Genomic DNA, 12735 nt, shown 5'->3' with positions numbered 1-12735 from the left:
ATTAATGATTATATTCTCAAGCTATTTTGTGAGCTTTCTGTCCCTGGTTTGATGTCAGACATAATCCATATGCAGTGAAGTGTTTTTAAGTTACTATTGTGGCACATATAGCCTTGTATTCCTTGCATCTTTTGTATGGGACTTTGCAAATATTAGCACTTAGCAGGTATAGTTGTACATGTGTTTCCTCATAGATTATATTATTTGTAATAATTTGCAAGTATGCAGGGGCATACATAAAATCACGGGGCCCCATAGAGGTCTTAATTGCCCCCCCTAAAAAAAAATTAAAACATTCAGCAGGATCACAAAAGAGCATATCTCATAACTTTCCATCTAGTTTTGCTCTTATTGAAGCCCCTTAGTGTTCCTCTGCTCTAAGATATTGCCTGTCTGCCTGTCCTTAACCATACCTGCTGGTTCTTACCTTGTTCCTGTCAGTCCTTGCTAGTACCTACCTTGCAAGTCTGTATATCAGCCTGACCTGCCTGTACCTCCCGTGGCAGTCTGTATATCAGCCGGACCCGCCTGCACCTGCTGTGCCAGTCGGTCGGATGGGAGGCATTGGGCCTCAGGAACTAATTTTTATTATCATTACAATACATGGTTCAACCATCAGTACGGGTGTAACGTTTAACAGTTTTTAACCCCATTTTGTGGCACTGCAGCATTAAACTGTTATTTTTATTGTATCATATGTACTGTCATTTTTTTCTTCTGATTACATAGCCTTAGGAGATGCTTGCCTCTCTGCTATAAATATTTTGCCATTTAAGGCAATTTCTCTTCTTTATATCTTCCTCATTCACATTTCAGGAAAATGTATTGTATGGTTAAAAGACAATCTTTGTTTCAGGTCATTGAAATCAATACACAACATTTCTATGGGTTTTAAACATATCACTAGACTGATATAGTTCTTGATATGATTTATACTAGTACTTTATTCTGTGTTACAATTTGATTTTGGAGATGTTGGCTACATTGGCACCCCTAAACTGCAGCTGAGGCCCCAACATCAACACCCCAGAACACTTATCCCATATACAAATTTCTTACATTTCTAACACGTTAAGTATTTGGTGCAGACATTTTGGCACCATTTCTGCATCCCTTGGCTGAAAAAACGCGGTTTAAAATAAACGTGTTTTTGCCATGTTTTGACATTTTTTAGGGTGGTTTCACACTTGCGTTTTTGTCTGCAGCGTTTTTTCCCCTATATTTAACATTGAAAACGCATGCGTTTTTTTGTACGCGTTTGGTCGCGTTTTCAAACGCATGCGTTTTTTTTCTGCATGCGTTCATTTTCAGAAATGCAACCTGCAGTATTTTCTTGCGGCGTTTTTTTGCAGCGAAAAAAACGCATGCGTTTTTTCGCGGCAAAAAAATGCATTGCTGTCTATGTAAACGCATGCGTTTTTAAGCACATGCGTTTGTTTGCGTTAAAAACGCATGCGTTTTTATAGAAAAAAAAACAGAAAACACACTGAAAAGCCACCCACCACCATCAAGGTGATAAAGGGATCCAAACCCTAGCCCTAACTCTACCCCTAACCTCACCCCTAACCATTTAATGAACATTTTCTGACAGTCATAGTGCCACGTATTTTAAGTGCCACGTATTTCAGTTGCACATATTTAAGTGCCACGTATTTCAGTTGCACGTAGTTAAGTGCCACGTATCACGTATTTAAGTGCCACGTATTTAAGTGCCACGTATCACGTATTTCAGTGCCACGTATTTAAGTGCCACGTATTTCAGTGCCACGTATCACGTATTTCAGTGCCATGTATCACGTATTTAAGTGCCACGTATTTAAGTGCCACGTATTTAAGTGCCACGTATCATGTATTTCAGTGCCACGTATTTAAGTGCCACGTATTTAAGTGCCACGTATCACGTATTTAAGTGCCACGTATTTCAGTGCCACGTATCACGTATTTCAGTGCCACGTATTTAAATGCCACGTATTTCAGTGCCACGTATTTCATTCACGTTTAGGGTTAGGGCTAGGGGTAGGGTTAGGGTTTTCTTGTTTTTTCTTGTGTTTTCTTGTGTTTTTCTATAAAAACGCATGCGTCTAAAAAACGCATGCGTTTTACCGCGTTTACATGCGTTTTTTCACACATGCGTTTTTTAAAAAACGCATGCAGATAAAAACGCAAGTGTGAAACCAGCCTTATGTGTTTTTTACATGCGTTCTTGGTGCACATTTTCCCTACTCATTCATTAGTATGAGTTGAATCTGCCGCAATAAAAGAATTGACATGCTGAAAATTTTAATCTGCACCAAATCTGCAAGTGAAAAATAAGCGACGTGTGCATGAGACTTCAGGATGTTCATTCACTTTGCTGGAATCAGGAAACCCTCATGCTTTTTGACAAATCTACACAGAAAAAAAAACGTGACAAATCTACAGTGTGTGCACAGGCCTTAGGCGAGTTACATGCTAAACAATCCAATGATCAGTTAATAAATTATGTCAAGTGTAATTAACTGTCTGCTGTACCTACATTATAGACTGCATGCACCATTAGATTAGGCCAATCCAATGCAACAAATATACATATTTATTATACAATGGGCACATTTCCACGATGAGTTTTCGGTGAGTTTTTTTTAGTAAAAATGCAAGTTACCTATTATACTTAAAGGGTGCAGAAATGTTGCAGAAAATCTGCAACCTCAAAAACAAAACCAAAAGCTCACTGGGGGAACGTAGGCTTAAGGGAATTGTCTGGTCTACATATCTATATCGATAAGTGTGCAGTCACTCTCTGTGACTGCAGACTTATGAATTCCCCCAGTGCATGTACTCTGCACTGCGGCGAGTCACCGATTTCTCAGCCTAAATTTAACGTATGACTTTTTTTTTGTTAGTTTGTGAAAATGGTTAACATCATAATATAGATTTTGCTATTAATATTCTAATAGGCAGCATGGAGGCTCAATGGATAGCACTGTTGCCTTGCGTCCAAGACCCATAAAGCACAAAGATTTTAGATTGTGAGCCTCAATCAGAACAGTGCTAATCATTTCTGTAAAGCGCTGGGAAATTAGTGGTGAGTAAAATATGTAAATCATTAAATTCCAGATTGGACCCTTTAGGTTTGCAAAGGTTCTTCTATGATGAGGCCATGTGCACACATTGAGTATTTGTTGAGTTTTTTACCTCAGTATGTGTAAGCCAAAATCAGGAGTGGGTGATAAATGCAGAAGTGGTGACGTGTTTCTATTATAGCTTTCCTCTGATTGTTCCACTCCTGGTTTTGGCTTACAATTACTGAGGTAAAATACTGACAAATACTGAATGTTCCTCTCCTGGTTTTGGCTTACAGTTACTGAGGTAAAATACTGACAAAATACTGAACGTGTGAACGAGGCCTAGCTAAATACAATTTATTAGCCCTGCTGTAGAGGATGTTATTGGCTGGTGGCTACAAAGAAAACACCATGTCTGCTTGGTAGCATTATAGCAATTCGGGACTTACTGTAATGGTTTATGGTGTTAATGAGTCTTACTCCCACTTGTGCATGGTTGTTGGTCATGAGGACTATATCAAACAGATCCTCACTGTCTGGGTATAACTCACGTAGCTGAGTGTTAACAGCTTCCAGGGCCTAGCATGGAATAAGGACAAAAAGAGATTAATGTCTAGAAGTGAAAAACAACATACTGTACATAAATCCCCGACCTTCTGTCTCTTCCCCATTATCCCATAGAAGGTAAGTCCGCAAGGACAGGGTCCTCTCCCCTCTGTACCAGTCTGTCATCGTAAATTTGTTTGCTGTAAACGATATGTATGACCTTGTATGTAACCCCTTTCTCATGTACAGCACCATGGAATCAATGGTGCTATATAAATAAATAATAATAATAATAAATAAATAGAGTTTTATAGGTGATACTAGCGAAAATCATATGCCTGTGTATTACTCCTATTATCTTAGTGTATTTTCAACCCACTTGCTCACACATATCAGGAAGTTCCAAGTTCCTGTCACATAGAAAGTGATAAACTGCAAACATTGTTTTGGAGTACATATTCATGATATCCTTTGAAAGAACATTCCTGTGGTTCAAGCCAACAAAATTAAATACTTTCACTTTGAAAAAATCTTTTTGGATTCCAAATGTAATTTTCCCAGATTAATAGGTTACTCCCACCTTAAAGGATACTGTTGTGTTTTGCTTGTAAAAACAAGCACTTTTGCAATTTACAGCTTATTAAAATTTGCAACCGTTCTTAAGATATTAACACTTCTCTTTAGCTCATTGCCTAGGATACCGACCACCACTGCTGTGCTGTCTAGCTTGTAAGTATTGCACTGAAGCTGATCAGGATTTGGAGGTGACTACGCAAACCAGTGATTCTAGATATCTTCAAAACAGTGCTCACAGGCTGAACAGAAAAGAACTGGTATTCACTGCGCATGTTCCGCTGTCTGACAGTGGTGGTCGGTCTCTCAGGCAACGAGCAGTAAACGAAAAGAAAAGTGTTACTATATCAAGAATGGCTGAAAATTTCAATAAGCAGTAAATTGTTAAACTGCTCGTATTTACAAGTACTATCTAACAATACCCATCTATTACATAGTTGCTTAGGTTGAAAAAAGGCCTAGGTCCATCAAGATCAACCTTTCCTAAATTATCCTGAAACTGGAATAACCATTGAACCCCTTCCCGTTGCGTTCAATTTTTTTTCTGTTGACTTAGATGTATGAGGGCTTGTTTATTGAGTGGCGAGTTGCACTTTTGACTGACACCATTTATTTTACCACATAATGTACTGGACAATGGGAAACAAATTCCAAGTGCAGTGCAATTATGAAAAAAAAAAAGAAATGTTGACATTGTTTTTTGGGAATTGTTTTAACTGTGTATATTGTGTGGTAAAAATGACCTCACAATATGATTCTGCTCATAAGTACTATTATGTTGATACAAAACTAGTTACATTTTTTTATTATTTTAGTGGTGAAAAAAAATCAGACATTTTGAAAAAAATAATTTTTGGGGTTGTGTCGCAATTATCCGAGACCCGTTTTTCAGTTGATGGAGCTGTGTGCAACCCTCAGCTGCCAGCTTCAGCAAGGCTGGTTATCAAGAAAAGAGGGGTCCCCACTCCAATTTTTTAAATTATTTAAATAAATAAATGTAAAAAATGGCAGGGGTCTCCATCATTTTTGACAACCAACCAGGCTAAAGCAGACAGCTGGGGGCTGATATTCTCAGGCTGGTAAGGGGCCATTGATATTGAGCAGCCCACAGTCACCCAGAAAAGGCACAACTATTAGATGTGCCCATTCTGGCGCTTTGCCCGACTCTTCCCACTTGCCCTGTAGTGATGGCAAGTGAGGTTCATATTTGAGGGGTTGATGTATTGTCTGCTGACATCAAGCCCACGGCTTAGTAATATAATAGGGTCTAAAAGACACCTATCCATTACTAATCCTATACTTGTATGGTAAAAAAAGACACATCAAGTTGATAGGTACATAAACACAGAGCAAGTATAAAGTCTTTTATTTTAAATAAAACCGAACACACTTTAACTTTTTTTTTATTTAAAAATAACAAACACAGTTATACTCATCTAATGCCCATTCCATTGAAGCCCTTGTCTCCTGTAATAAAACAAAAATAAAAAACAACCATATCCCTCACTGTCTGACGTTCTGTCTCACGACATAATCCATGTATGGGGATAAACAGTTTTCAACCTGAATGGTGCCAAGATGCGACTGTCCAGGCGGAGAACCACTGAGGAATGAGCTGATGCGAGCACGGTGTCAGTGACTCCAGGCCAGGCTGGGGAAGCCACATCCCTTCCAAACTGAAGTGATGAGACCCAGGTGAGAAAGATGGTAAGATTGGCATTGCAAAAGATGATTCTAGGCGAGGACGTCAAAGGCGTTACTGATGTTTTTCAAGAGGGCGGCTGACTGACAGAAATTGCCTCTGGAACAGTGGGTGGAGGTTCTGATGCAATATCTGTGTTACGATACTGGTGAAACAGCTGGAATCTGATGGCTGGAGAAGCTCAAGCAGGATACAGCAAGCGGTGGTAGAATTTCTTGGACGTAATAAAGAGTGGGAGTTGTAGACAGAATCCATAGATGAATAAGAACATTCTGGATAAAACAGTTCAGGAGCTGGAGACTGGAACTAGACTACTGCTGTTCAGAATATTGAAGCAAACACAGCCTCCAGTGGTAAGGAGTGGAACTGTTACACAATTTAGCAAGTGATTTATAGCAGCTCTAAAGGTACCTTCACACTAAACGATATCGCTAGCGATCCGTGACGTTGCAGCGTCCTGTCTAGCGATATCGTTGAGTTTGACAGGCAGCAGCGATCAGGATCCTGCTGTGCCATCGTTGGTCGGAGCAGAAAGGCCAGAACTTTATTTCGTCGCTGGATCTCCCGCAGACATCGCTGAATCGGTGTGTGTGACACCGATTCAGCGATGTCTTCACTGGTAACCAGGGTAAACATCGGGTTACTAAGCGCAGGGCCGCCACCGCTGCGCTCTGCTTTTACTTTACGGCCGGCACTCACAGTCAGTGCGGGAAGCAGACGGCGAGGGACCTGACGGACACCGGAATGTGAGTATGTACTGTTTTTTTTTTTTTTACATTTACGATGGTAACCAGGGTAAACATTGGGTTACTAAGCGCGGCCCTGCGCTTAGTAACCCGATGTTTACCCTGGTTACCCGGGGACTTCGGCATCGTTGGTCGCTGGAGAGCTGTCTGTGTGACAGCTCTCCAGCGACCACACAACGACTTACCAACGATCACGGCCAGGTCGTATCGCTGGTCGTGATCGTTGGTAAATCGTTTAGTGTGAAGGTACCTTTAGTAGTCAATCCGCAGAAGGAAAAATGAATCCTGACAATCTGACTGGGGAACCACAGAAGGCGTATTATGACTTGACGCTTTGGGATGCTAAGGAGTATGGAAAGCTGAAGGCAGAGATTTTGGCAGAGACAAACCTCCCAGGTCTCAGATGTTTGATCTCCTGCACCTGGTGCAAAAATGTCCGCAGCCCAAGACTTTTACACCAGCACAGATGGCGGAGAGAGTTGTAATGGACTGGTTCATCCACTCACTGCTGAGGTCGATTCAGTTCTGATTTGCCCAGGGAGATCTCCAGAACGCTGATGGTCTAGTGGGCCTGCTGGAGACATACCTGGTGGTTGAGAATTCCCTGTGTAGTCAATGGGGTTTTAAGTTAGTGTATTCGATTTCCCAAAGAGGGGCAGACACTAAAAAGAAGGGGACTAAATCCTCACCTGTGGGGTGTCCAATGTCCGAGAAGGCAGCTGAGCTGCTGCCAAGGGATCAGTACCATACTGTGGTCTTCTGAAAATGTCATGTCCCTGGTCATATTGTCGCCATTGTCCCATAGCCTCGGAGCCGATGTACTGCAGCATAGGCCAGCACTGTCCCTATTTTGCCCACAATGCCTGCAATGATATCACTTATACTGGTGAGGGGGCTTCAGGCCTGCCAAGTCACTCTAAATGAGGTACAAATAACTGGACTCCAGGAGTTTGGTGATCCTGGTTAGGGCTACACTTCTGCATCTGCTTGTCAATGGGAGGGTGGTGGGCATCAGGTGTATTCATGGGCATACAAAGAACTATCCTGTGGCCTGGGTCAACGTAAGCACAGACTGTGGAACCGCGCCCCATTAAGTAAGAGTCGTTAAAGACTTGTTGCACCCCCGTGGATATTGGACAGGACTTTATCTTGATTTGGGACTTGAGGGGGAAAGCGGTGTTGCCTGGTAGCTCGACCAACAACCAAATCAGAAATAACTGACACCAGAAGGAAGTTAGAAATGAGGCTACACTCACTTCTTCCGGATGTCTGATTTGTCCGCAGGAGGGGATTGGCTGCTGACTGGCCGCAGTGATCGTGTGACATAATAGTGTCACATGAGTCCCGGGACAGCAAGTGTCCACACCGCTGGAATGGCACCAGTACTGGATGTGAGATACAGTGCCTTGTGAAAGTATTAGGCTCCCTGGAACTTTTCAACCTTTTCCCACATATCATGCTTCACACATAAAGATACCAAATGTAAATTTTTGGTTAAGAATCATCAACAAGTGGAACACAATTGTGAAGTTGAATGAAATTTATTGGTTATTTTAAATTTTTGAGGAAAATCAAAAACTGAAAAGTGGGGCGTGCAATATTATTCAGCCCCTTTACTTTCAGTGCAGCAAACTCACTCCAGAAGTTCATTGTGGATCTCTGAATGATCCAATGCTGTCCTAAATGCCTAATGATGATAAATATAATCCACCTGTGTGTAATCAAGTCTCCATATAAATGCACCTGCTCTGTGATAGTATCAAGGTTCTATTTTTGAAGCACAGAGAGCATCACGAAGACCAAGGAACACAACAGGCAGGTCCGTGAAACTGTTGTGGAGAAGTTTAAAGCCGAATTTGGATACAAAATGATTTCCAAAACTTTAAACCTCCCAAGGAAGCACTGTGCAAGCGATCATATTGAAATAGAAGTCGTATCATACCACTGCAAATCTACCAAGACCCCGCCGTCCCTCTAAACTTTCATCTCAAACAAGAAGACTGATCAGAGATGCAGCCAAGAGGCCCATGATCACTCTGGATGAACTGCAGAGATCTACAGCTGAGGTGGGACAGTCTGTCCATAGGACAACAATTAGTCGTGCACTGCACAAATCTGGCCTTTAAGGAAGAATGGCAAGAGGAAAGCCATTTCTCAAAGATATCTATAAAAAGTGTTGTTTAAAGTTTGCAACAAGCCACTGGGAGACACACCAAACATTTGTAAGAAGGTGCTCTGGTCAGATGAAACCAAAATTGAACTTTTTGGCAACAATGCCAAACGATGTGTTTGGCGTAAAGGCAACACAGCTCATCACCCTGAACACACCATCCCCACTGTCAAACATGGTGGTGGCAGCATCATGGTTTGGGCCTGCTTTTCTTCAGCATGGACAGTGAAGATGGTTAAAATTGATGGGAAGATGGATGAAGCCAAATATAGGACCATTCTTGAAGAAAACCTGTTGGAGCCTGCAAAAGACCTGAAACTGGAATGGAGATTTGTCTTCCAACAAGACAATGATCCCAAACATAAAGCAAAATCTACAATGGAATGGTTCACAAATAAACGTATTCAGGTGTTAGAATGGCCAAGTCAAAGTCCAGACCTCAATCCAATTGAGAATCTGTGGAAAGAGCTGAAAACTGCTGTTCACAAACGATCTCCATCAAACCTCACCGAGCTCGAGCTGTTTGCCAAGGAAGAATGGGCAAGAATTTCAGTCTCTTGATGTACAAAACTGATAGAGACATACCCCAAGCGACTTGCAGCTGTAATTGCAACAAAAGTTGGTGCAACAAAGTATTAAGTTAAAGGAGCCGAATAATATTGCACGCCCCACTTTTCAGTTTTTGATTTTCCAAAAAAATTTAAAATAACCAATAAATTTCATTCAACTTCACAATTGTGTTCCACTTGTTGTTGATTTTTCACCAAAAATTTACATTTGGTATCTTTATGTTTGAAGCATGATATGTGGGAAAAGGTTGAAAAGTTCCAGGGAGCCGAATACTTTCGCAAGGCACTGTAGGTGTTATTATTTTATTTGGGGGAAACATAATGAGAAGCAGTTGTCTAAGTAGTGGCCAACCCCTTTAAGTTTAACCAACTTAGTTGTGCTGCTGCACTGAGACTTTTTATATTTCCAGAACACACCATCTGCTCACCTTTCTTTGGTGAATAAAGAATGATGCATGATCAGAGTAGTACTGCCACAGTGGCCCCCGGTTGGTGGGGTAGTGTTTTTTTGTCTTATTTAAATGCTAAGAAGTCAGAAAAAAAATCTCCATTGTGGATATGTTGTTTTGATTTCTCAGTGGCTTTCTTCAGATTTCTTGCAGAAATTGTAAGTGGAGAACTTCTTTGTGGCTAACCTTAACAAAGGGAAATGCTGCTCCTGGTTTAAATGGCTCATTCTCATGCTCCAGTTGGTATTTAACATACTCTTCTAAGCCCTGTTCCTCGAAAACTTTCTCTTCTTCTTCCATACGAAAAAGTGCACGTGAAGAAACAGCAATGGTGATTGCATTGTGTGGTTTTGGCTGAAAGTAGAAAAAGCAAATGGAATCCATTAATAGGTTAGAGCAGTCATAACAGGAACTTGCTTTACACATGGGATTTTGGTATGTTGATTAACTGCCTTCTCTAAACACGATAAGACTTAGAAACATCAATTTAGTAAGAGATCTCCACTTTTATGAAAATCTCTTTTGCTGCCAATTTTTAATATTAGCAAATATGTGCACTAGTTCATGCTGATTATGTCCTGTGGCTTACATTATATATGTGAACTATATTGATCACTACACAGTGCTCTGCATAAATAAGCACACCCCTTTTTAAAATTAATATTTTAATCACCATCTCACTGAACACAAGAAAAATTTTCAAAATTTTGGCAAGACTGCGTTTCATAGAACATTTTTTAACCCATAACATGACAATAAGGTTAATAAATAACTTGCATTATAAAATCTGCAGTTTAGTCAAAATAGTTAATGCAAAAATAAATACATCCGATCACTTACACACTTCTCAGCACGTCACGTGCAATAGTTAATTTATCTTCTCTCACTCAATCCAACACTCAACCTCTGTTCTAGGCGATAAAGCGAGCATAAATCACACCCCTACACAGTCCACACACCCCAGTTACCTAACATGCTGCTACCACTCATCAAACACACGGGGTGATGAGTCCCCGAAATATGATACTGTCTGACAATCAAAAGGTCACACACTCTGTGAAAGGCTATGGATTCGTTAGAGCATACAAGGATCAAATTTATTAAAGATTTCAAGCTATAAATATAAAAATATACAGTGATTGCAATAAACGATATAAAAAGATAAAAATAAAACACAAATATGCAAAGCAGTTATAAAATAAAAAGGGAGAAATAACAGAAATACCTATTGTCCTTCTGTTTCCTTGGGAGAAGGAGAAAATTAATTATGGATCACAAGCAGCATCAGCAACCCCCCCCCATGTGAACAACTTTCTTTTGTGCCACCCAGCTTTTTATAGTCCGGACCATAGGCTCATACTTCAAGGATGACGCAGATCGGCCCATTTAAAAGTTGCTGTTTGTCACTGGACAATGGGCTAATTTATGGCTTTGCATTTCAAATATCATGTGTCTCCCCCAATCCTCTCTACTGTCAATATGAAAGATTCTGCCTAGTTGCAGATCATTTGCTTCCCTTTGAAGCTAAAGGTACCGTCACATTAAGCGACGCTGCAGCGATAGCGACAACGATGCCGATCGCTGCAGCGTCGCTGTTTGATCGCTGGAGAGCTGTCACACAGACCGCTCTCCAGCGACCAACGATGCCGAGGTCCCTGGGTAACCAGGGTAAACATCGGGTTGCTAAGCGCAGGGCTGCGCTTAGTAACCCGATGTTTACCCTGGTTACCAGCGTAAAAGTAAAAAAAACAAACAGTACATACTCACCCAGCGTCCCCCAGCCTCTGCTTCCTGACACTGACTGAGCTCCGGCCCTAACAGCAGAGCGGCTTTCACTTTCACTTTAGGGCCGGTGCTCAGTCAGTGTCAGGAAGCAGACGCTGGGGGAGGTATGACGCTGGGTGAGTATGTACTGTTTGTTTTTTTTACTTTTACGCTGGTAACCAGGGTAAACATCGGGTTACTAAGCGCGGCCCTGCGCTTGGTAACCCGATGTTTACCCTGGTTACCAGTGTAAAACATCGCTGGTATCGTTGCTTTTGGTGTCAAACACAACGATACACGGCGATCGGACGACCAAATAAAGTTCTGGACTTTATTCAGCGACCAGCGACATCACAGCAGGATCCTGATCGCTGCTGCGTGTCAAATTAAACGATATCGCTAGCGAGGACGCTGCAACGTCACGGATCGCTAGCGATATCGTTTAGTGTGACGGTAAGGGTCCAGGAGCTGAGGTGCCATGTTTGACACCTCCAGCGAAAGCGCCTTTATGCTTGCAATACTGGTGTATTGAGTTTCCCTCTTTTGTCAACTAAATGTAACTCTATTACTGTTAAGGTACCGTCACACTAGGCGATATCGCCAGCGATCCGTGACGTTGCAGCGTCCTGCATAGCGATATCGCTATGTTTGGCACGCAGCAGCGATCTGGATCCTGCTGGGATATCGCTGGTTGCAGGGAGAGTGGACGAACTTTCTTTCGTCGCAACTCTCCCGCTGACACCGCTGGATCGCCGTGTGTGACGCCGATCCAGCGATGTCTTCACTGGTATCCATGGTAAACATCGGGTTACTAAGCGCAGGGCCGCGCTTAGTAACCCGATATTTACCATGGATACCATGGTAAAAGTAAAAAAAAAAACACTACATACTCACTGTCTGTTGTCCGTCACGTCCCCTGGAGCTTGCCGTACTGACTGTCTCAGCGCCGTCCGGCCGTAAAGCAGAGCCCAGCGGTGAACCTGCAGTAACAGCGGTTCACCGCTGGGCACCGCTGTTACGGCCGGCCGGCGCTGAGACACAGTCAGTGCGGCAAGCGCCGAGGGACATGAAGGACGACAGAAGGTGCGTATGTAGTGTTTTTTTTTTTTTTTTACATGGGGACTTCGGCATCGCTGAAGACAGTTTCAGCGATGCCGAAGTCGCTTGGTCGC

The 12735-nt window shown here is 42.0% G+C and overlaps 1 protein-coding gene across 1 annotated transcript in view; it reads right to left on the bottom strand.

Annotated features, from left to right (window-relative positions):
• Positions 1-12735, bottom strand: part of NT5C1A (5'-nucleotidase, cytosolic IA) — a 74866-nt gene that overhangs the window by 35881 nt on the left and 26250 nt on the right. The window contains exons 2-3 of the mRNA XM_077299625.1: positions 9986-10153; positions 3494-3623 (exon numbers count right to left, since the gene is read on the bottom strand). Coding sequence (XP_077155740.1) covers positions 3494-3623; positions 9986-10153 — 298 coding nt within the window. The remainder of the gene's footprint in view (positions 1-3493; positions 3624-9985; positions 10154-12735) is intronic.

The sequence above is a fragment of the Ranitomeya variabilis genome, chromosome 3 (assembly GCF_051348905.1).
Source record: "Ranitomeya variabilis isolate aRanVar5 chromosome 3, aRanVar5.hap1, whole genome shotgun sequence".
NCBI classification, from domain to species: domain Eukaryota; kingdom Metazoa; phylum Chordata; class Amphibia; order Anura; family Dendrobatidae; genus Ranitomeya; species Ranitomeya variabilis.
This window is presented reverse-complemented; position numbering and strand designations above follow the sequence as displayed.